This window comes from Euleptes europaea, chromosome 10 (assembly GCF_029931775.1).
Source record: "Euleptes europaea isolate rEulEur1 chromosome 10, rEulEur1.hap1, whole genome shotgun sequence".
Lineage (NCBI taxonomy): Eukaryota > Metazoa > Chordata > Lepidosauria > Squamata > Sphaerodactylidae > Euleptes > Euleptes europaea.
Window position 1 is genome coordinate 74753468 of NC_079321.1, and position 24540 is coordinate 74778007.

Consider the following 24540-nt stretch of genomic DNA (forward strand, 5'->3'; position numbering starts at 1 on the left):
GCCTAGAGGAGCCTCCTCGGCCTCAGACCAGTCCGAGGGAGACTCAGAGCTTCCCTCTCCCTCGGACGCAGCCAGGGTGTTGAGAGTCAGCTCACCTCTCACACCTCTGTCCGCACTCCTTCCCCCGCCGAGGCTCCTCTCTGGCCTTATATTCCCTCCAGGCCAGAGAGGCCCCTCCCCGTCCGCCCTTTGTCCCGCCCCCGGAAGAGCCAAATAGGGCTGAGGGCTTCACCCCTCAGGCGAACGCTGAGCCACCGGCCGGCGAGCTCTTCCCTGCCCCACCCGCGCCCAGCCGCAGCCCAGCTGATGCGCAGGCCAGGGCTCCGCGGCGCGCGTTACTCCCGCCGCGCCCGTCGCCGGAGATGGAGGGCTGGCCTCGCTGCTTCAGGGAGGGTCTGCCTCCTCGCCGCTTCACCGGGGTCCTAGGGGGAAAGACAACGTTGAGTCGCTGCCCCGGCGCTTTCTCCCCGCGAAGTTGGCTCCCCCATCCCCGTTCTCGGCCTCCCCCGCGGGGGTTGAGTCCCCCGCCGGGAGATTGGGGGGGCCGAAGCTCGTCCCCGACAGGCTCGGGAGCGGCCCGTCGCGGGACACGTTATCCTTGTAGACAATTTATCATGTGAGAAACAATACTGGAACATTTAACACGTGCCCCCTATGCTTTTATACTTCTTTCTCCACTGAAAACTCTGACCATTGGTGGTACTACTCTGATTGTCACTGTAATGGATGAGCCACTATTGGTATAACATTTTGGAGACATACCAGGGAGCTCTTAAAAAGTAATTTTGCAAATAACAAGAAACTCACTAACTGCAACCAAAAGGTTTTTAGATATTTGGCGTATTTCACTACTGTTACCTGCAGTTTATTCCATTATATACTTGTCAGACCATATCTGAAATGTTTGTGTTCTGGATTCAAACAGTGTTGTCCTACCAAATTTGTGACCCTTCAAACCTATCAATATTTAATATATGTAATGAAGTGCTATTGCAATATTTTCAATAAAGGAATTTATGCATTCATATGTTTAATTTGAGGTTTTTCTCCCACTGAGGAAAGGTGATGAAACTCAGGGAGAACTAAAATCAGATGTGGCCTGTTGTCTTGTCTAATCCACGACACTGGGTTATTTTTGAGGAACTATACGGGTTTTAGACTTCTAAAATTGGAATTGCTTTGAGATAACCTTAATCAAAATGTTCATGGCGCAGTGAGGACAGAATGTGCAGCATTTGGGGCTTGCTGCAAAATGTACATGTTAGCAAATAAAAATGCATGCATCCATCTTATCTGATGGCACATGGCAAGATGTGTACATAGTTCCCTACAAATAATTATTATCCTTGTAGACAATTTATCATGTGAGAAATAGAAGGCAACTGTTCTATAGTGGCAACTGTTCTATAGTGGCATTTGGAAATCTGGGAACTTACTATGATAAATAGAAGGCAACTGTTCTATAGTAGCATTTGGAAATCTGGGATCTTACTATGATAAAGCCCACAAAAGTGAATATATGTCCCACTTTGAATTCCTAATGAGTGATCTCACAACTCTGTAGCAGCCCAACCTTGGAAAATTAACCGTCCACGTTTTTAAATGTTTCCTGTCACATTCCAACTGGATATATACATGGCTACTTTAATCTTGCCTTCTGTGTTCCTTCCCACTTTTTAGAAATGTTTAACAAAACAAGAGTAATCTAGGTACAGGTTGAGTATCCCTTATCCGGACTGCTTGGGACCAGAAATGGTCCATATTTTGGATCTTTCCATATTTTGGAATATTTTGGAATTTTTGCATATACATATTGAGATATCTTGGGGATGGGACACAAGTCTAAACACGAAATTCATTTATGTTTTATATATACTTTATACACATAGCCTGAATGTAATTTTAAAAACATTTTAAATAATTTTGTGCACATTGAACTATCAATGACACTGCTGAGGGCCTGTGAGTAATGCCTGCATGCTGGCTCAAAAGGTCCGATTTTTGGATCAGTCCATATATTGGATGTCCGAATAAGGGGTACTCAACCTGTATTATGGACACATGTTACTTATTTATTTTTATGTTTTTAATTATTATTTTTTACTTTCGTATTTATTTTTACTATGGTGGGTGCTGTGTGTGTGTGTGTGTGTGTGTGTGTGTCAACTGTTGTCAAGTTGCTTCTGACCCTATGAATTAATGACTCCCAAAATGTCTTATTGTTAACAGCCTTGCTCAGGTCTTGCAAACTGAGAGCCGTGGCTTCCTTTGTAGAGTCAATCCATCTTATGTTGGGTCTTTCTCTTTTCCTTCTGCCTTCACCTTTTCCTAGCATTATTGTCTATTCCAGTGTGTCTTGTCCTCTCATAATGTGACCAAAGTATGATAGCCTCAGTTTAGTCATTTTAGCTTCTAGGAAGAGTTCAGGCTTGATTTGATCTAGAACCCCCTTGTCTTTTTGGTGGTCCATGGTATCTGTAAAACCTTTCCAATACCACATTTCAAATGAATCAACATTCTTTCTGTCAGCTTTCTTCATTGTCCAACTTTCACACCCTTACACAGCAGTGGGGAATAATATGCCATCAATTATCTGGATCTTGGTTGCCAGAGACATATCCTTAAACTTAAGAATCTCTACTAGCTCATTCATTGCTGCCCTTCTCAGTCTCAATCTCTTTTTTTCTTGGTTGCAGTCTTCCTTTTGGTTGATGATAGAGCCAAGGACAGCAGTCATCGCATCCTGAATCCATTTTCTTGGTGAGATTGGTTGCGTCTTTAGATCCATCTGGATTTGAGGCTGTCAGTTCCGGACGACCTGATAGTCCTAGAGGAGGAAGAGCGGCTGGGGGTGGGGTGGAGGTTTTCAGTTGATTAGGGCTAGAAAGTTCTGTATCCACGACTGGCCTGCATATGTGTAGTCTCAATGGTTATTGATGCAGGGGAAATTTGTGTTTGGTTTGCTGCAGTTTTCTGTTCCGAATTCTCAAATACTATATGCATGAGGGATCTCCCCCCCCCCAGTTCCAGGAGTACCTTGTGATTAATTAGGCATCCCTAGTGAGTCATGGAGCTTCTGTGTCCCTCCCCCTGAAAACGGAGCCTTGTTGCACTTTACTTGGAGGGGGCAGGTCAGCTCTTAAAGGGACTGTGTGCTTTTGCTGGGTGTTCCTCCCCACCTTCCAACCTTTGCAGCCTCTCTTCAGTGTCTTCCTGCACATTTCATGAAGGTTTAACCCCCTCTTTTGTGCTTTGCTTTGAGGGAAGGGGTTGGATGGGAGGGACAGACACGTGGGAGGGAGAAGCCAGAATGGGCGTGGGGAGAGAAAGCCTAAAGTAAGAGCTATTCATGGAAATAGGGAGAATTTGCGTTGCTCTTGCCTCGAAGCATTATTTAAATTTGTCCTAAAACTGGATCCTAGAACTGTGGGAGGAAGAACAAGGCCAGAGCGAAGTCACGTCTGAAGGTCGGTAAAATCATGAATAATACAAAAGAAGCCTCGAAGCAATCCAGCAGGGGCTGTGAACTAAATACCCCTGCATAAATGGCCAATGTGTACCTGCACAGAAGGCCTCAACAAACAACAGTTACAGGTAGGTGCAACCCTGTTTTCTTCTTCAAAAGATACTTCTTTGAAGGAATCTGTCATCCTTTCATCTCTTCCGTATAGTTCTTTAGTGTAATGTTCCCATCTTTTCTTTATTTTGTCCTATTTAATTCATGTTTTTCTGTGTTGATATTTCAGTATGACTAACCATGCTTTAAATTTCCCTTCGATTTCTTGGATCGTGTGGAATAGATCTCTTGTTCTTCCTTTTTTCTTGTTCTCTTCTATTTCTTTACACTTGTTATTATAATTGTCTCTACCTGCAAGTCATTGGAACATTGCTTTCAGACTTCTGAAACTATCTCTGTCACCTTTTATTTTTGCTTCTCTCTCGTTTGGAATTTTAAAATTCTCATCTATCATCCATCAAAGCTTGCATTGCTTTTGGCTATAGGAATAGTATTTTTACTTCTTCCTTGATAATATCTCTTAGTTCTTCCAGTTCATGTTCACTTGAACTCAATAATGCAAATCTGTTATTTAAAAGGGTAAAGGTAGTCCCCTGTGCAAGCATCGGGTCATTCCTGACCCCTGGGGTGATGTCACATCCCGACTTTTACTAGGCAGACTTTGTTTATGGGGTGGTTTGCCAGTACCTTCCCCAGTCATCTTCCCTTTACCCCCAGCAAGCTGGGTACTCATTTGACCGACCTCGGAAGGATGGCAGGCTGAGTCAACCTTGAGCCGGCTACCTGAAACTGACTTCTGTCAGGATCAAACTCAGGTCATCAGTATTTGACTGTAGTACTGCAGCTTACCACTCTGCACTCAATCTGTTATTTACATGGTCTTTAAACTCTTCAGGAATGTTGTTTAAATTGTATTTTGGTGCTACTAATATTTTGGTGTTTTTCTTCAGCCTTATTCTAATTTTCGATAGTAACTATTCATGGTATGTACTACGATCAGCTCCTGGTCTCGTTTTAGCAGAGCGAATAGAGCTTCTCCATCTTCCACTTCCAATTATGTATTCTGTTATATTTCTATATTGGCCAATCATCTGTTCTGTTGCCTGAAAGATGTGTTCACAACGAACCAATTGCTGTCTTCACACAATTCTATGAGTTGCTCTCCTGCTTTATTTCATGCTCCTAGCTCAAATCTGCCAACAATTCTGCTTTGATTTTGCTTTGTTTCCTACTTTTGTGTTGCAGTCACCTATGATTATCAGTACATCTTGTTTAGATGTGAGATCAATTTCTTCCTGGACACTTGCACAAAAGCTTTCAATTTCTTCCTCATCAGCATCTATAGTTGGGGCATTAACTGGAATGATGATTGATAGGCTTTCCATGAAGCCTGGTTGATATTATTCATATTGATATTATTCAGTCAGACTGTGTAATACAGCCTGATTGTTTGCGCTACATCTCACCTCACTATTAGAGCAACTCCATTTCTTCTGTTTGTCATTTCCCTGACGCGGGAGCCAGCGGATTAAGCAGGTTGTCCAGGAAAACACCACCAGAACTCCTTGCTGCTAGAAAAGCAGTGCTTGTTTATTTTACAGTGCACAGGTATAATACAAACTCCTCTTCCACTCATAGCATCCTGACACATAAGCTTCCACTCTATACAGCTTTATACAATATGCCATCTCAGGCAATCAACCACAGTAGATGCTAAGTCATTCACCTGTTGCTAGTACATTGCATCAGCCATCTGGCCCACACCGGTTCTGGCCAGATCCCTCAGGCTATCCAGGGACTTTCCAGACTTATGACATCATTACAGATCTACTTGATCTCAGTGCAACCTGTCAAACTATTCTGACAGCCTTGCATCTCTGACATTCCCAAGTAAAACACTTTGAATTTTCTGACTGAAAATATCCTAATCCAGTTCACTTGAGTTCACTCACTCCCAGGATCGCAACGTTTAAACGTTCCATTTATCATTTTATATTTTTGAGTTTACCTTGATTCATACTTCTCACGTTCCATGTTCCTAGTACATGCGCTGAGCAGCTTTGGACTTTCTTTTTGCATCCATTCACATCTACAACTGAATGTCCTTTCAGCTCCAGTCGTTGCGTCATTAAGAATAGCAGTCATACCTAACCTCAGCTCTTCCCCAGTAGCTAATTGGATGCCACCTGACTTGAGGGTCCTGTCTTCTAGCACTACATATTAGTTTTGGAATGTCTCATCATAGGGTTTTTGAGGTAAAAGATGATCAGAAGTGGGTTACCATTGCCATTTACACAGTACTAACCAGGGTTAGCTGAAGCAGTACTGTCATTGTTTATGAAAGATCCTTCCACTACTGCTGCTGCCCAGTAAGTACCATTCAAGGATTCCTCTGCCCCCATCACCACTTGTGGGTGCTACATGTTTTGAAATCAAAGAATGCTGAAAATGTCATTTACGACACAAGAGTGATCCCAGTCAGCTGTTGTGCATTGGGTCTGACCACATCCACAGAGCTTGGTATTGTCTACTTCAAGTGGCAGCATCTTTCCAGGATCTCAGGCTGAGATAGGTTTTTCCCAACACCTCTACCTGAGGTCATACAACGAGCTGTCAGCCCTCCAGCATAAATGGAAAGTTTTATGCTGTGCCACTTAGCCAAAAAACCTTTTTCCTCAGTTAACGCAAAGGCTACAGAAGAAGACTCTGAGCCAAGTTTCATTGGTGGAGAAGCCTTGAGAGAGCTAATAAGAGTTTGTTCTGATATCCAAAACTACTTTAATAACAAAAAGGGAACTGTTGCGTACAGGCAGGTCTGAGTCTCTGCTTCCCACACAGCAACTTATCAATGCTGGAGGAAGCAGGGCCTGACGCGTATTTTACTCTTGCCGGGAGGGCCGGCAGCTCTTTAACACAATACAGGAACAAGATCACAGACAGATACAAGTTCCTCACCTTTAAGGTCTTGGCTGCAGGCACGGCTTTCTTCCAAGTTCAACACCACGGCAAACCGGACTCCTAAATGAAGCTTCTCAAGATAAGAGACAGTCAGCATGCAATAACATTTGCTCCCACGAGGCACTTAACGGTCAGTCTTGCTTATATTGCCTTCGTGACTCTCCAGGTGTTTCAGCTCAACTGTCGGTTTCAGACTCTGATTCCTCCTGCGCCAACTTACGTCTTTTGTCCAAAAGCTGGGCTGACTTTCTCCTTTGCTGCAATGCCATTCTGCCTTTTACCCTTCTTCTCTCCACTGGTGGAGGAGACCCTGAAGGTGAAAGGCTTTCTCCTCCCTGTTCTCTTGTTTCAGCCGGCCGATCCTCTGGCTCAGAGGCCCCGTCTTGCTCTTCCGGTGTTATCGCTTCAGAGGGAGTGAGGGCTTGTTCTGTCGCCTCTTCCTCTGAAGAGTAATTCTCAGGCTGACTCACGACAGGAACATTCAATATGTGCACAAAGATACCTCTTTATGGCTATGCAAAAAACTGAAAGGTAAGACTGAAGAAGTAAATAGTGAACTGTATCTCAAATCAAGTCCTTGACGGTAAAACCCTTTGTTTGCTTAATTTTCAGGGTTTAATCTGAGTTGGGGTCAGTTTTGGAATTACGTTTTCAATAGCAAGATGAGGACCGAATTATAGAGCATGTTGGGACGCACTGGTATAGGCCATTCTACCTCTTTAAACCAGTAGGCCGCTCCAAGGAAGGGTCGGTGTGACGAACAAAGAGTGAATCTTTGAGAGAAGCTCAGAGAAAGGGAGTGGAACTCACTCCGTCCTGAAGAAAGGAATTAGATTTCTGGTTTCGGTAACCTGCGCGTTCAGTAGGTGCGTTTGGCTCTGGGAACCTGAAGGTTCAGGTTTGCCTAAGCTGGTGTGAAACAACTCCTGTGGAGTGACGGGCAGAGACTGGGAGGAAAGGGTCCCTTTCTCAGGTCACTGGAAGGGAATTGGGCTCTGGGAAGGAGATATTCCAGATACAGGGGGTTGTTTAGGGATTACTGCCACAGAAAAGCGGGGTAGATCTGTAGAGAGAACTGGAAAAGAGATCTGAGGAGAAACCTCCATGCTTCTGTGTTTCTCTAGGGGGGGAAAGAGAGATTGAACGGCCTCCGACTTTTCTGATAGGTAGGCAGCGGAGTCCGAATAGAAACATCTGTAAGAAGTTCTGGGAACTGAACTGAAGTTGTGAACTGGAACTAAGAAGTGTAATACTGTAGCAAGTAAGCCATCTAAGATCTGTGCCTTCTCTGAAGTGAAATTTATAACAATAAATCTGGTTCTGTGCTTTTCCTAGGAGGGAAGGCAGCATGGTACAGCCCGATCTCGTCAGATCCCGGAAGCCAAGCAGGGTGGGCCCTGGTTAGTATTTGGATGGGAGACCCCCCTCCGAGGAAGACCAGGGTCGCTGTGCAGAGGAAGGCAGTGGCAAACCACCTCTGTTAGTCTCTTGCCATGAAAACCCCCCCAAAAGGGGTCGCCATAAGTCGGCTGCGACTTGACGGCACTTTACACACCCACGTGCTTTTCCTAAGCGGTTTCCCCTCCAAAACCACCCCTTGTACAGTTTTTAAATAAAGCTTTGTTATTTGTGTGTCCACTTGGAAAAGGCCTCTGGTGTCTCATTCCTTCTGAGGTGAAATAAGTGAAGAGGACCGAGGAGAAAAATTAAAACTGGAGCGGCCTCATGCGTTTGGGCGGCGGGCGGGCGCGAACACGCCGCCTTTGGATCAGGGCGAAAGGCGGGATCGCGGAGGAGGGTTCCTTCCCGCGCCGCCCACACCTTTCCCCGAAAGGGGGCGCTCTGGTCTTGGACCTGGAGGGGGGAGGAGAGAGGCGGGCGGGCCCGCCCGCCTCTCTCCTCCCCCCTCCAGGTCCAAGACCAGAGCGCCCCCTTTCGGGGAAAGGTGTGAGCGGCGCGGGAAGGAACCCTCCTCCGCGACCCCGCCTCCCTCGCATACGCAACATCCGGCGGACGCGCAGTTGAGCCCCTCTGGACACTCGCAACGATGAGCGAGCGGAAGGAAGGCGGGCTTAACGGATTTAACGGACTTAACGGACAACCGCGGCCCGGCTTCTTTCCCCCCACCCGGGGCGACACTGGAAGGCTTGAGGGGCGACGCTGCGCGCGACACGCTTCCCAGGCCGGAGACGCGCCGCCCCTTAAGAAGCAGGCCCGCCCCCCCTCCCACACCCGCGCTGAGGGCCCGCCTTCCCCCATGCGGAAGCGCCTGGGCGGAGCCGCCGGGGCGCGTTGGCGGTAGGCGGGGCCTGTCCGCGGGAGGCTCCGCCGCAGCGCGCCGGGGCCGCCGGGAAGCGCGAGCCGATGGCCGGGGACGAAGGGGGGAGCTCGGGTTCGTCTCCTGCTGCGGAGCCCAGTCCCGACGCCGGGGCGGGGGCCGCTGGAGGAGAGAGCGGCGGCGGCGGCTACGATGGCAAGTGCATCTTCTGCAGGATCACCCACGGGGAGGAGCCGGGCACCGCACTGCTGCCTTGCGAGGTGAGGCCGCCCTGTAAAACGCCCCCCCCCCAACACACACACACCCCCCCCCGCGCGCCCCTAACCCCCGTTTCTGGCTCCAGCCCACCTCCGGTGGTCAGTTGGTGCTTAGAGCGCGCCGTGCTGTTTCTCAGCCCGCCCCGCGAAGACGGGCTCCTAGTCTTTACAAAGTGATCTACAGTCCGAGGCATCACATCAGAGGCAATGATTAATTTTTTTATTATTATTCAGCGCCTTGGCCCGTGGGTATGCATATTGCCTTGTAACCTAAGCAAGACTCTTAGTAGAAAAGGGCCAGAGTCCAGCAGCACCTGAAAGACTAACAAAAATATTGTCTGGCAGGGTATGTTGTTGAATCTATGCTATATGGTAATTTATGGACCTAATAGAAAAGATAAAGATAATTCACAGTGGGTCGCCATGTTAGTCTGTCTGCAGCAGTAGAAAAGGGCAAGGGTCCAGCAGCACCTGAAAGACTAACAAGAATATTTTCTGGCAGGGTATATTGTTGAATCTATGCTATATAGTAATTTATGGACCTAATAGAAAAGATAAAGATAATTCACAGTGGGCAGCCGTGTTTGTCTGTCTGCAGTAGTAGAAAAGGACAAGAGTCCAGCAGCACCTGAAAGACTAACAAAAATATTGTCTGGCAGGGTATGTTGTTGAATCTATGCTATATGGTAATTTATGGACCTAATAGAAAAGATAAAGATAATTCACAGTGGGCAGCCGTGTTAGTCTGTTTGCAGCAGTAGAAAAGGGGAAGAGTCCAGGAGCACCTTAAAGACTAACAAAAATATTTCCTGGCAGGGTAGGAGCTTTCGTGAACCACGGTTCAATTCTTCAGAAACAGCTAGAATGTGAATCCGTCTGTCTTTAAGTAGAGGAGAGTGAATTTAGTATTTAAAAAAAGCAGGAGTCCAGGAGCACCTGAAAGACTAACACAAATATTGTCTGGCAGGGTATATTGTTGAATATATGCTATATGGTAATTTATGGACCTAATAGAAAAGATAAAGATAATTCACAGTGGGTCGCCGTGTTAGTCTGTCTGCAGTAGTAGAAAAGGGCAAGAGTCCAGTAGCACCTGAAAGACTTAACAAGAATATTTCCTGGCAGGGTAGGAGCTTTCGTGAGCCACGGTTCAATTCTTCAGATACAGCTAGAATGTGAATCCGTCTGTCTTTAAGTAGAGGAGAGTGAACTCAGACAAGCATTAGCATGTCAATGTTCACAGTATGCAAACGTGAATAGCAGGCGTGATGGGATTGGGTGTGGTATGCAGAAGAGTCTGTGATGTCCAGGGGAGAGATGGGTGTGGAGAAATCAGCTTTGGTAATGAGCCATGAATGCAAGGTCTTTATTCAGCCCAGGTAAATGCATTGACTTTAGTTTGAATATCAACTGTAATTCAGCAGTTTCTCTTTCCAATCTCCCTTTGAAATTCCTTCAGATACATTCTAGCTGTATCTGAAGAAGTGAGCTGTGGCTCACGAAAGCTCATACCCTGCCAGATAATATCTTTGTTAGTCTTTCAGGTGCTACTGGACTCTTGCTCTTTTCTAGTACTGCAGACAGACTAACACGGCTGCCCACTGTGAACAAGATTCTTAGGTGAGGCTTTACTTGTGTTATAGTGTACATCTTGAGGGAAATAAAGCAAGGATGCTGATACGAAACGAATAGAAGCAGTAAAGAGAAGGGCAAACTGGAGAGAGACTTGAGGGAGGGACAAAAAGAGAAGATCGCAGATAGACTGGCAGAGAGGGAAAGGGGCCGTGGAGTCACAGAAACAGAGACTGTCAGGAACTTTCTGCGGCAGAGATAACACCGGGTCGCCTCCACACCCCATTGTCTGTGAACAAGATCTGCTGTGATTGTCTTAAAGCTAGGGAGGAGTCCAGTTTGGTGAAGAGGGAGTAATGAAATCCCCCTGGCATGCAGAAAACAATCTTTTGCTTATATGGCCCCACAAGGGAAAACATAGAGATTCCTGGCTCTCCCTCCCCAGGGCAAATAGGGACTGGTTGAAGGGGAAAGCGATAGTCCCCTCTTTTTGCACCACAGCCTCAGCTTTTGATCTTTAAAAAACATGTAGAAGAGCCATTCATGGACCTGCACATCTCCTGTACTTGGCATTGTCACCAAAGGGATTCATTTGTGTGTCTGTTCACTATTATAAGTGTTAGCCAATTGGAAGCATTAACTGTTTAAATCAGTAGCATACAGAAATATTGTTTAGGCACCCAGAGACTAAAGGCTGATTGCCTGTCTTCCCCCTGAGAGCAGTGAAGACCTAAACCTATTTTTATGCGCCAATACAGTTCTGCTTCTTGCATTGTCACCTTTGTGTCTTTCTAACACCATTCCACCTGCTGTTTACCAGCTACTTTAGTGCCTTCACACCCCTTGTATACAGCCATTTGACAATTGTTTTTATTTGTCTTTTCTTGTTGCCTATTTAACTAAGGTGGATGTGGGTTTTCTAGGAAGACTTAAATGGGAACATTTTCTAATTCAAATTTAAATAAGTAGTTTAAATATATAGATAATTTTAGCAAAATTTAAATAATGGCAACCAAAGGGCATACACACCATATACAAGCATTAAGGTTTGTCCATGCTTCTCAGTCCACATGTAGCCCGTGTGACATGATTGATTTGTAGCACAACAGCCCCAACAACTGAAGATAAATAGACTATATTTACATATATGGGGTAAAAAATTTCCATGAAAAAAGCACTGGAAAAATTTCTGCCCCTTGTCACTTTGAATACCATTTCTTATTTAAACCATCTCCTGCAGGAAGAATTAAATCAGTGGTTCCCAAACTTTTCAGGCCACCGTAACTTAGTTATACAAACTCAACCCCGGCGCCCCCTACCCTATCCAACAACACAGTTGAAGGGGCTCACCTCTATCACCCCCTGCTGCCCCCTTGCCTCTTAGTGCCCCCCTAGGTGATCCCACCGCCCCCAGAGGGTGGTACTGCCCACTTTGGGAACCACTAAATTAAATGAATGGGTGTTACTGATAATGTTGGAATACGTATGCACTGGGCCCCCAAATGAAGGCTTCTGACTACTTTGGGGTGTTGGTACCATCAGCAGCATGAAGCACTTTTTGCCTGGCTAGGCTGGTGGGCTGAATGTGATTCTTTCTGGACAGTTATCCGTGCCCTGTAACATTCAGGCCAGAGTACTGCAACATACTTTACGCCTTTACTAATGTACCTTTGAAAAGCACTCCAAAACATCAAGTGTTGGAGCATTCATTTGTGAAATTGCTGACTAGTATTAGCTAGTTGGAACATATTTTGCTGGTGCTAAAATTTCTCAGCTGGATAGTCAAAGCGCTGGTTTTAATTTATAATGTAATTTATAAAGCTCTTAAGTGGCTTGGTCCCAAGACACATGGCCAGCTCCCATATGACCCAGCTGGATTTCTGAGGTCACCTCAAGAGGTCCATCTTCAGATACCATTTCCTTAAGAACACGTACTGAAGAAAAGGCCTTTTTAGCAGTGGTGCTACCTTTGGGGAACACTGTTTCTAGAGCAGTCTTCCTGGCACTTCAGTTTTAGGCACCAGGACAAAATAGCTTTATATACCTGAGTTTTTAATTTAAATCTCTGCTTATGTGTTTATAATAGTAGGATTATATCCTGCTAATCCTTTATCATCTGTTGTCAGTAATGGTAAGGAACTTTCCCTCAGTTTATTTTAATATCTTGTGTACATGTAGAAAATGTTGACCCTGTCTTAGAGGCACAAAACCCATATTCTTATTGCTGCATGAAGAAATCCTTTCTGACTCTTCGAGTAGCATTTTTCCCACATGAGAGAAATTGGCAACCATCCGGAAAACATTGCGCTGCTCTCCAAGTGCAGGTTATTCAGCTGAAAGAGGCAGAAGCCACTTTCCCAACAGAGACTACATTAGGTAGACTTTATTCAGGAGGGTGTGGCTTGTCTTTGTGCTGTTGATATGCAGTTTGTATGCAGCAATACTTGTTGTCACTCACCACCTTCCACTCATATGATCTTCCAGTGTTCTCCCAGGAAGTAGTCTCTGTAGCAGGCAGAGATACTGGGGAAATGCTCATAGCCCCCCCTCCCCACAAAAAAACATGAATTGGGGAACATAAAGCTTTAACTACTAAATTCTTTTGTTGGGGCTGCTTCATACGTGACAAATATATTCATTTATACCTTGCCTTTCTCTCCAATGGGGATCCAGAGTGGCTTCTATCATTCTGCTGTCCTCCATTTTATCCCCACAACAGCCCTGTGAGGTACATTAGGCTGAGTGCGTGCGACTGGCCCAAGGTCACCCAGCAACCTTCCATGGCAGTGTGGGGATTCAAACCTGGGTCTCACAGATCCTAGTGTTACACCTTAACCACACACCATGCTGGGTCTCAACTTTCTATTGTAGACAGTATTGTCATGTAGACTCTAGAGCCTCATAACTTGGCATAGCACATATCTTTCTTTGAAGGACCTTGTGCAGTCATTATTGATGGGGTTTGCACAGTTTTCACCATGGATATGCCACCCATAAAAGACATACACTTAATTTCAAGAAATCCTTATTAAGAACAGATTCTAACTCCTTGCTAGACCCATATAATTAAAATGTTAGGGTTTCATAAAGTGCTTATGTTGCTTCAGTCAGAAAATAGTGGCCCAGCCAGGACTGGTCTTTATACTCCATCTTTTAAAGCATATGTCATATGACATTTCATTAAGTGAAGGTATAATAAGCAAGATGTATCTAGGCAAACATTCTGTGGGAGGTAAATGAGCAAAAGTATTTCTAGTAGTTTTTCTAGTGTTGGGTTGTTTCTATTATTTTGTTTTAAAGTGATGCAGCTGCCATACACCTGCAGTGAGCTTTTCTTAAAATGACAGTACACTTTTGCAACATTAATTTTTCACTAATTATATGCACAGTACTTCGAAACCTCATTTATTGAGACAGTCCCTTGATTTGGGCATCACAAAAGATGATGTTTGTGAAATATCAAAAATCCCCCAACATGAGTTTTATTAGAAGTTGTGTATACTTTGGCTACACTTGTGTCCATTAAATGCATTGTGAATGGGGCTTCTTTTACGGTTTGTAATACAGATTAATATATGTTTTATTTCATCTGACTGCTAGAGTGGTTCTTACAGGGACTGATGTTTGCCACGTAAGTAACAAGTTTTCACCTTTTCCTCCCTTAGCATGAAGACTTGGTGTGCTTCAGAGACATCAGACCTGGAGCTCCACATCATTACCTAGTGGTGCCAAAAATACACATGGGAAACTGTAAGACTTTGAAGAGTGAGCATATCCCATTAGGTAAGCCTGAATGTAGGGCTCTTTCATAACTATGAAGAAGATAACAGCAATCCACGACAAGCATTATTTCTTTATTATCAAAAATGTATCTCACACCTTTCTACCTGATCAGGGCCTCCAAGACAGCTTGGTGTGCTTTGTGGATACAGTAAGGGTCAACAGCTGGAGGCCCCAATGCCAAATTCTCTCTTTAAATATCACCAACAGGCTGTAGAGTTGATAACCCGGAAACAAAAGGTGGAATAGAACTTGCTGGCAGTTCACCATGAGGGACTGGAAGAAGGTTTCTTTGGATCTTCCATCCCTTCATGAAGTTAGTTGAAGAAGCATAGTATTAGAATCTGGGAGATGATCCTGATCAGTTTTTCTGCCATAGATTTACTGGGGTTTCACTTTTCCATGTCGGCTGTATCCATTTGAAGTCTTAGCTCCTCACCTCTTGAAATCCTAATCAGCACATATGCTCTTGAGACTTCACCAGACATTGCTCACTGGCCTCTTTTTGCTCTCTTAAAAACTAGAAAAAGACTTGTTGGTGTTTTATGGTAGTCTGTGGTTTTAAGAATGCAGCATTCCAAACTGATGCTTATTTCTGCTTGCACAGCTTGACTGTGGAAATAAAGAATACTCAACAGTTCTGCTCACACTGGTCAGTTGGTATCAGGAAGTCATCCACTCTGGAACCTTCTGCTTTCCCCTACTACTCCATTCTTCAGAGGAAAAATATTTTACCTAATCCTGCTATAAATCTGTAAAATTCAGCTTGAACACTGACTCTCCAATCACTGCTGGCTGTCTTTACATGTAGCCAGTGTATTAGCTGGGTCAGAGAATAACCTGGTATTACTTGTCCAGAGTGCTTTTGCTTTGGGCATATGGAGTGTGTAGGAGCATAGCTTGTCTGGTCCAGAAAATCCTTTATTGAAATAATCTTCAGAAGAGATGGGAGGGAGCTATTTTAAATTGGATATTATGGATGCTTTGTCATGTTGCAAGCCATGGTGCCCCTGCTGGTGAGCCTCCTTTGGCCTAAGTTTTAGTAGGTTGCAAAGGTCTCCCAGCCTCATTAGCTCCCTTGATCACCCCTAGCCCTGAACTGCTTCAGTAAATATAAGTTTATCCTTTTTTTTACTGACTCAGAACAGTTCTGCTACCAACTTTAGATAAAAAACCTATCCCATTCCTATTCTGAACCTATCCCTTCTTCAAAATAAATCACACTGCTGTCAGAGGGGTTAGCATTCAATTTGGATGTATCTGGGATTGAGCTGTTGGATTTTGGAATGCTTCAGAAATCTGATTTTTAAATCTGATGTTATTTTTCCCTCCTGGATTTGACAGTGGAAAGAATGATGGCAGTTGGAAAGAGTATCCTGCAGCGAAATAAGTTTACTGACTTGAATGATATAAGGTATGTTTCCAGAATGGAAAATATCTAATGTGTTTATAAAAACAAAATAGTATTGCATAACAAATTTGTTTTTAAGGAGCTTGAAGTGGTTGCATTATAGCTAAGACTCTTAGGATTTATCATTAGGTGTAGTTTGCTTAGAGTTCCTTCACTTTCAGTTCTCTGTATGGGAAGCAAAATATTTTTAGTATTGAAGTATGGCTCTCAGCCATCCCATTAAAACCGACAGCTGAAAGCATTTTATAGCAAATGCCAGAACTAGTGGAATACTTTTACATGTGCTTAAGGAAGCCACCATAGGAGTTTCTCTCTCCACACCTTCCCCTGCCCATGTCTAAAGCACCTGCAGACAACAAAGGTGGTATAGGGTAGCTTTCCTGCATTAGTGTAGATTGGGAAAAGCCCAGTGAAAGCAAAGGCTAGTAATTTTTGCATGTGGCTATAGCTTGTAGCCAAGAGTAAACTGTAAAACAATGGAACTAGATTGGCGCAAACAAGATTTTACCAACAAAATGGACAAGTACATTACATCTGTTCACTAAAGTAGAACTAATTTCATAGGATTTGTTATTTCTGATGGGCATAATTTTTCCCTATGTATAAGAACTACTTCTGCTTACTTAGTTAGGGACAACTCAATATTTGTGTTCATTGTACATTGTTCACTTCATCCTGCATCCTTATTTCATACTGCTGAATGGCTGATAAGCTTTTTCTCTTGTTTCTCAAGGATGGGTTTTCATTGGCCTCCATTCTGCTCAATAGCCCACTTGCATCTTCATGTCCTAGCTCCAGCTAGTCAGTTGGGATTCTTGTCCCGAATGGTATACAGAGTCAATTCCTACTGGTTTATCACGGTAAGTGCTGCCATTTGGTGACTTCCCAGTCATAGCACACAACTACTTCATTAAGTGCTGAGGCTCATAACTTCTACTTCATGTTGCTTCTAACTGTAGAGAGATTGGTGTGAAATACATGCTTATTCTTAATAAAAGGGGACTGACTCCTTCCACATACAAGCTAATATGTTTAACCATTATTCCGTGAGTTTCTTGTTATTCATCCTTGAGTGAAATTGAGGTTGAAGTAGTCGTGACTACTGGTTGAGCTTAAGACAGTTCCTCTATTTTAGTTTATCATTTTGACAGTTTTAGCTGGTATTTGATTTTGCATTTGATTTAGTAATCCTTGATGGCAAAGAGAGATGAAGGGTAACTCAAGTATCAATTAGGGTGGCTTCCACATGGAGATCATGCTCTGCTTCAACTTTCATACTGGAACTGGTACATTTTTTGCATCCACATAATATCATCCCCTAATTGTCCACTATCCAGCTTTTCCTTTGGTTATTCTGATCTTTCCCAAATCTGGTTTGATATGATCCTTTGGAAAAGACTGTGATCAAAGCATGTTTCATGTCATGGGGTCAGGAAGGTTTACATTTTTGCAAATCCCACCTAATTTGACATGGTTCTCCTTGCTCCAGCTTCTTTATAACTGCCACTCCCCCCCAAATGGGAGGTTTAAAAAAAAATGGTAAAGTGACATATAGCTGTATCGCTTGTTAACAAGTATAACAATCGATATAATGCTGTGTTTGTGTGTGTGTGTATATATAACACATTTTTTGCTGTCAAATCACAGCTGACTTATGGCAACCCTGTACACTTTTCATGGCAAGAGATGTTCAGAGGGGGTTTGCCATTGCCTGCCTCTGTGTCACAACCCTGGTATTCCTTGGAGGCCTCCCATTCAAATACTAGCCAGGGTCAGGGCTGAGAGTATGTGACTGGCCCAATGTCACCCAGCAAGCTTCCATGGCGTGAGTGGGGATTTGAACCTGGGTTTCTCGGGTCCTAGTCCAACACCTTTACCACTACACCATGCTGACTCTCTAGTTACTGATATTAAGCTACTGTAACATGTTGATTACCAAATCCGAACAGTGAGGAACAGTTTGCTGTAGCTTAAGGCTATAACAGTGTCAATTACCATTTTTTTTAAAAGCCATCCAGTGGCATAGGGCTGAGGAAAGCAAATTGTGGGGAAAGTGGGGAAAGCTGCCATGTGGATACTGCATTGCTGCTGCTTATGCAGACTCATTCACACAGGCAGTGAATTCAATGGAGAATTATCAACATATGGAAGTAACCTGGGAAACTGCACAGCAGTGATCTGGCCCAGAGGCATCTGGTTACTGACCACTGTTACTGTCTATTAATTGTGCTAATTAACATTGAAATACCTACTTTGAAGTGCTCACAAGAGCACTCATACCTTTTGTCGAAGGCTTTCACGGTCAGAGTTTATTGGTTCTTGTAGGTTATCCGGGCTGTGTGACCATGGTCTTGGTATTTTCTTTCCTGACGTTTCGCCAGCAGCTGTGGCAGGCATCTTCAGAGGAGTAACACTGAAGGACAGTGTCTCTCAGTGTCAAGTGTGTAGGAAGAGTAATGTATAGTCAGAAAGGGGTTGGGTTTGAGTTGAATCATTGTCCTGCAAAAAGTATCAAAACTAATGTGCTAATCATTGTCCTGTAAGTGTCAAGATAATGTGCTAATGAGGGTGTGGTATGTTAATATGGAACCATTGTATCCTGAAGTGATCTGTTAATGTGTGAAATCCAAAGCTAATCCGCATGGCTATTGTGGACGGTAGTCTTTGTTAGTCTGGAGGTTTTCAGGACAGGAAACCAAGCCTTATTCATTCTTAAACTCTCTTCTGTTAAAGTTGTGCTGATGTTTATGAATTTCAATGGCTCTCTGTGCAATCTGACAAAATAGTTGGTAGAATTGTCCAGTCTTTCAGTGTCTTGGAATAAGACCCTGTGTCCTGTTTTTGTCAGTCCATGTTCAGCCACTGCTGATTTCTCAGGTTGGCCAAGTCTGCAGTATTACTCTTCCTACACACTTGACACTGAGAGACACTGTCCTTCAGTGTTACTCCTCTGAAGTTGCCTGCCACAGCTGCTGGAGAAACGTCAGGAAAGAAAATACCAAGACCACGGTCACACAGCCCGGATAACCTACAAGAACCAATGAACTCATACCTTTTGTTCAAGATTTGGAGCAGTCTTTTAGCTGCAAAGGACAAATAAGTCTTTGGAACTAGCCAGAGAAGCACTAACTATGGCTGTTACCGCGCTAGGTATTCCCAGCGATGTATTAAGAGTTTGAAACTGTTATAAAAAATACTGTTTGCACTTTGTTTGGCCCCTTTAGCTGTGAAGACGTCTTCCAACCATTTTTTAGCCGTGGCATCCAAAAACCCTTTTAAAGCGATGTTCTTTAGAACATTTTCAAACTCTTAGTACATCGCTGGGAATTCCTAGTGCGGTAACAGCCATTATCTCACACTTTGTTTTAACAGGCTGAGCAACTGATGGAACGACTGAAAGCTGAAAGTGCTACAAGCTGAAAAGCCTTGCCTATAGATGACACTTTGGATTGTGACCATTGAACATAATTGAAGAAGAGTATTGAAAATGCTGCTATACAATGGTTGAACTAATGGTTAGTGAACATTGTACCCTAAAATTCTCAGGCAGATACCTGAAATAAGAAACTCCCCAAGCACTCTTTAGAGCATTTATGTCTACAAATCAGAAAATTAAGTGGTCAGTGTCTTCAAAAAGGTAATTATGAATCCTGCATAAGAAAGCAATTTAATATGTGCATCTGGTTTGATTTTGTTTAAACAATGCAGGGGTTTTGTGCCTATGCAATTCATTCTTGGCATCACAGGTGCTAACAGTAGTTATGGTGACTATTGGTGCTAAATTACTTGATCACTGATGCATTTACGTGAATAAGCATAACAAGAGCTACGAACAGTTACTCAGAACTGTGCTTAATGAGAGAGAGCATACTGTTGGACCAGGATAGGATCGTTTGAATGTAGATTTACTTTATCTAGTTGAGTGCTTGCATTTAAGAACAGGTGGTGAATTATAGGACATATCAAAGTGAAGTCATGGTTTCTTTGAACTTGGGCTGTAAAATAGAACATATGTGACAATTCAGGGGGCTTATGCTGGTCCTAAACTTGTCTCCTAAATATTACTGTAGAATGTAGAGGCATTGTCATAGACATTAGGGTGTGTTTCACGCAGCAAGAAGCTATCACTGTACAGATTGCATCTAAGCCTTTAGGAGCCTCAAAAGGGGAAAATTGGGGATGCTTCAAGACTTAGCTTGAAATTACTTTCCCCAGCACATTTTCTGTTTAGTTGACTGTTGTCTTCACAGTAATGTCAACCCCTATGCATTGTTCATACACTGTAAAGTTCACCAACTTATTTCAAGAAAAATAGCTTGAATGAGTAGTGGTGGCAAGCGTGCATTATTTAAGCAACATAATTACTTCATACATCCACTATTACACTGGTGTTCCTAGTATGCCAAAATAAAACAACTGCTCTTTGTGTTTTCTCGGGACTTTAGAATGTTAATCGTCTTTATTTATTGGGTATTTAGCATGTATTCTGCTACTAGGATTAACCTCTGAATGTTGTTTAAAATCACTCAGCAAACTCAATTGCCATTAAAACTCTGGGGAGGAGGGGAAATTGTCTACCATGTTGAAATGTTAAAAGTATGAATAGATATGTACTGTGAGTTTATGTAATAGAACTGTGAGTGTACATAATGAAAACTTAACTGGTTGAAACACTGTTATGAGAAGGAAAGTCCCAATAAAAGTCATTGTCCATGCATCCCTTGAACATTTTTTATCTAGTCTGAGCAAGAAAGCCTCTAATTGTGTACTGCAGTTTCCTTCGTGAGACTCACAACATCATCTGAATGACCATCAGACAGTTGTTTGGAGACGAGAGCATTAATTATTGTATTAGTAAGGCCTGTCCTGGAAAAATCCCTCTACTTCTCAATCTAGACTTCAGAGATAGTAGCAAGGGATGGCGGGATTCTTGAGCTCTTAAAAGTAAGCATTACTCCCTGTGTCTGGCTTTGGATTCAGTCTATAGCAAGTCTATAGTAGAGCTGTCCCTCATAAGTAAATTACTCAGATGGTTAATAGCCTGACGTTTAGTATACCATGTTGGTATATATCCTCTTTATTTACAAACTCTGAAACACACCTTGTTAGGTTGCAATATCAAATGATTAAGTGGCCTTTTAGCATGTAACTGATACTCGTTTGAGTCTGAGTTTCTTTTCCTCCTCTTATCTAAATCAGCTGCATGAGAAAACCAAGGGAGGAACACCCTCTCTTAATTGGTTCCAGCTTTCTTTTTCCAGACCTTGAACTGTCCTAGTAAACTTTTCAAGCTTATCATTTATTTTAAGGAGTCAAAGATAAGTTCAACAGTTCTAGCAGTCAATTCCAATAATTTAGACAGGGCCTTTCCTTCATCTTCTTTATCCTCTTTTTCAATAATTAAATAATGTAGATTTTTTTCCGATTTCTTGTTAATAATATCAGTGTCTCCCAAATGATTGAAATGATTAGAGACAAGGACATTATTTTGTCCCAGGGGACTCTATAAACTTCTTCCACATCCGGCTGCTGTTTACCGGCTCGCATCACAACAGATAAAAAGAAAGCAAAGCAATCTAGGAATCATAAGCAGCAATTCCACTTCCAAATCTGCCCAGCAGAAGAAAAAGTAAAATGTTTATCTTAAAACCACATTACAGGTAGGAGCAATGCACCGAAGACGCCATCTTCCTGTGATCATCTGAGTACTGCAGAATTTCTGAAGAAATGCATGAGTGCAGCACCGAGTATAATGTAAAAATACAGTGGCAGCCTTTGATATGTGAATGCTTGCGGGCTATTACAACAAACATCTCCATTAGAACACTGGGAATCCTGCACCAAGTGTGTGAATTTGAAACTAGCTGTTGCTAAATGATAGTTGGGTAGCCTTGACCTACTTTTATGTGGTGTCTTAAAGCCTGTAATCTTAAATGAATTGCTTCAAATGGGGGGGAGGCGTTATTGGGAAAGTGTTGATTTCAAAGTTGAGGCAAAAAGTGTAGTCCAAGTGACAGTGTGTTAAAGATATTTGATATCATGCTACTGACACTGAAATACTTGGTTTATATCACTATTATTTTCACTAGCTTTATTCATGCTTGTATTTCTAAAGTATTAACTCGTGAATTACATTGCTCACACATTTCCAGATCCGTGTTCTTTCAGACTAGCAGAACAGAATGTGGGAGTCCATCAGGTCTCACACCACAAGGAGATACACAAGAGTAGGCTAACATAGAATGATTGGAGACTTCAGGTGTAAACTCATTACAAAGTTAATCTGAATGGAGAGGTGTTCAATGGGGTGCCACAGGGCTCGGTTCTGGGCCCGGTACTTTTCAATATTTTTATAAATGATTTGGATGAGGGTGTGGAATTTAAACTCATTAAATTTGCAGATGACACCAATTTGGGAGGAGCAGTGAACACACTGGAAAAGTGGGCGGATGTGAACAGGATGCAATTCAACAAGGCTAAGTGCCGAGTTCTACATCTGGGTAACAGAAATGAGGGACATGTATACTGGATGGGGGATACACTTCTGGGCGGCAATGTGTGTGAACAAGATCTTGGGATATGGGTGGACCATAAGTTAAATATGAGCAGCCAGTGTGATGCAGCGACAAAAAAAAGCTAATGCGATATTGGGGTGCATCAACAGAGGCATAACATCCAAATCGCAAGATGTCATAGCTCCACTGTACACTGCATTGGGCAGGCTGCACCTGGAGCATTGTGTGCAGTTCTGGAGATCTCACTTCAAAAAGGATGTGGACAGAATGGAACGGGTGCAGAGGAGAGCAACAAGGATGATCAGGGACCTGAAGACCAAGCCCTATGAGGAAAGGTTGAGGGAGTTGGGAATGTTTAGTCTGGAGAAGAGTTGTTTGACAGTGGAATCAGCTACCTAGGGAGGTGGTGAGCTCCCCCTCACTGGCAGTCTTTAAGCAGAAGCTGGACAAGCATTTGTCAGGGATGCTCTAGGCTGATCCTACATTAAGCAGGGGGTTGGGCTAGATGGCTTCTATGGCCCCTTCCAACTCTATGATTCTACTTAGTTTATTCTGTGTTTTGGCTAACTAGCATTGATGTTTAAGGCTCAACTGTTCTCAAATCTGCATGCAGTATGGTTAATACCTGGCTACTTTACTCCAGTAAGGTAATAATCACATCATCATCTTTTCCTTGCCAAAGCATTTCACCTTCAAAGTCAACCAAGCCTTGTTTCCTTGCTCTCAGTAGAACACCAACTACCTTATTGGATATGGTCACATATCTGTCAAAGATCTGTTTGAATGTTATTTTTACATGTCCATCCTGGCGTATCTCCCCAACACTTCTTATGACCAAGCATAGTTCTTCCACTTCCTTGCCTATGTGGGTGTGAGCATCTTTTCCCCTCTGTTCTGTTTTGGAGCCTTCAGGGGGTCTCCCATAGGTGGCATCTCCCCTTCGAGCACATAGAGTTACTGGTCTGTTGCTGCTGAATGGATTCCGTCTCTGATAATCAGCATGACCTTCTGACCAACTCTGCCAACCTCTTGCTAGTTCTTCCACAGTACCAGTATGGGTGTTGGCTGCCTTGATATTCTGCCCTTTGCTTCCCTCCATGTTTCAAGGACACTTCTAGATACACAAGAAGCGGCACTGTCCTGAAGTTACAGCTGTAGAGACAACAACAAAAAAGCTTCTCACTAACCTGTTTATAGAAACAACAGCCTGACCTTTCCCCCATGTAGTAAAATAGTACCTATGTTGTTATACTTGCCTTTTCTTCCAACGAGAAATTACTCCCTATCACCCCAAGATCTCCCACTTCTTTTTCATTTTGCGTTTATGAACTGAAAGGGAGGGGGGGGAGAACAGATCAAATTGTAGTATAATTCTTAAACCTAACATTGATTTTAATTCTTAAACCTAACACTTTTGTTTGCAAGGGCTGACAATTTTCTTAAACATAAACTAGTTTTATTAAGATCTTAGGTATATTATTTACACATAGGTAAGTGAATTAAGTGGCTTCTCTCAAGTAAATATGGATAGTTTACACCCATGCATCCCAGCACTCCACATTCTGATTCCGAAACAAGTCCCACCAAGATGATTCAAGTTTTCAAGTAAATGTACTTAAGACTACAGTTATCAATCTAAGCATCAGAACATAACTACTCGTGACTACGCAGTATGCAGTAAGATGCCTTTGGGAAAGCTGTACTCACTGTTGTTCAGAAGCACCTCTTCTCTGCACGTAAAACAAGCTGCCATTCAGTTCTTTCAGTGCTTGACCTGTTTAATGCAGGCAAGCACCCTGCTTGGTGGAAGTTACAGTAAGCCAATCAGTGTAAAGTTGCTCACCAAGGGGTGGGGATTTTTTCAATGCTGTGTAATTTTTATTTTTAAGGTGGAAAGAATATTTAAGTAATCTGCTACCAGAAAATACAATTCCACTGGTATAAAATGGCAGAAAAAAAGAATCCTAGTTTACAAAAAGGACCTTAGGTGCATTCTACAATGCCGTGCTTTAATCTCCAAAACAATGTTATTTTAGGATCAACCAAAAGCTTCAAATAAGGTAGCATGCTTTCAAATCCCGCAGACATTTACTGCCAGCTCTTTTGTAGGAGGAATTTACTATACATTTAATACTGCAGTTACCCTTTTTCTGATTACTTTCCTATAAATACTCCTTTAAAATGCATATACACACAAAGAGCTATGGTAACTACAGTCAAAAACCTGTCTAGGCAGGATTAAGCTACACTCC

At 43.1% G+C, this 24540-nt stretch overlaps 1 protein-coding gene across 1 annotated transcript; it reads left to right on the plus strand.

Moving 5' to 3' along the window:
* The first annotated feature begins 8839 nt into the window (after positions 1 to 8839).
* On the plus strand, positions 8840 to 19451 carry HINT3 (histidine triad nucleotide binding protein 3). Its single transcript, XM_056856669.1, has 5 exons — positions 8840 to 9013; positions 14248 to 14365; positions 15707 to 15776; positions 16507 to 16633; positions 19146 to 19451. Exons 1-5 carry the CDS (start codon positions 8840 to 8842, stop codon positions 19191 to 19193), a joined length of 537 nt encoding a protein of 178 aa, XP_056712647.1. The 3' UTR covers positions 19194 to 19451.
* The last annotated feature ends 5089 nt before the right edge of the window (positions 19452 to 24540 follow it).

What these genes read in the sequence shown, in the direction of transcription:
- HINT3 (XM_056856669.1), top strand. Translation starts at nt 8,840, where the DNA reads ATGGCCGGGGACGAAGGGGGGAGCTCGGGTTCGTCTCCTGCTGCGGAG. An exon ending in CCGCACTGCTGCCTTGCGAG is followed by an intron (nt 9,014 to 14,247) that starts GTGAGGCCGCCC and finishes TTCCTCCCTTAG; the next exon opens with CATGAAGACTTGGTGTGCTT. An exon ending in ATTCCTACTGGTTTATCACG is followed by an intron (nt 16,634 to 19,145) that starts GTAAGTGCTGCC and finishes TTGTTTTAACAG; the next exon opens with GCTGAGCAACTGATGGAACG.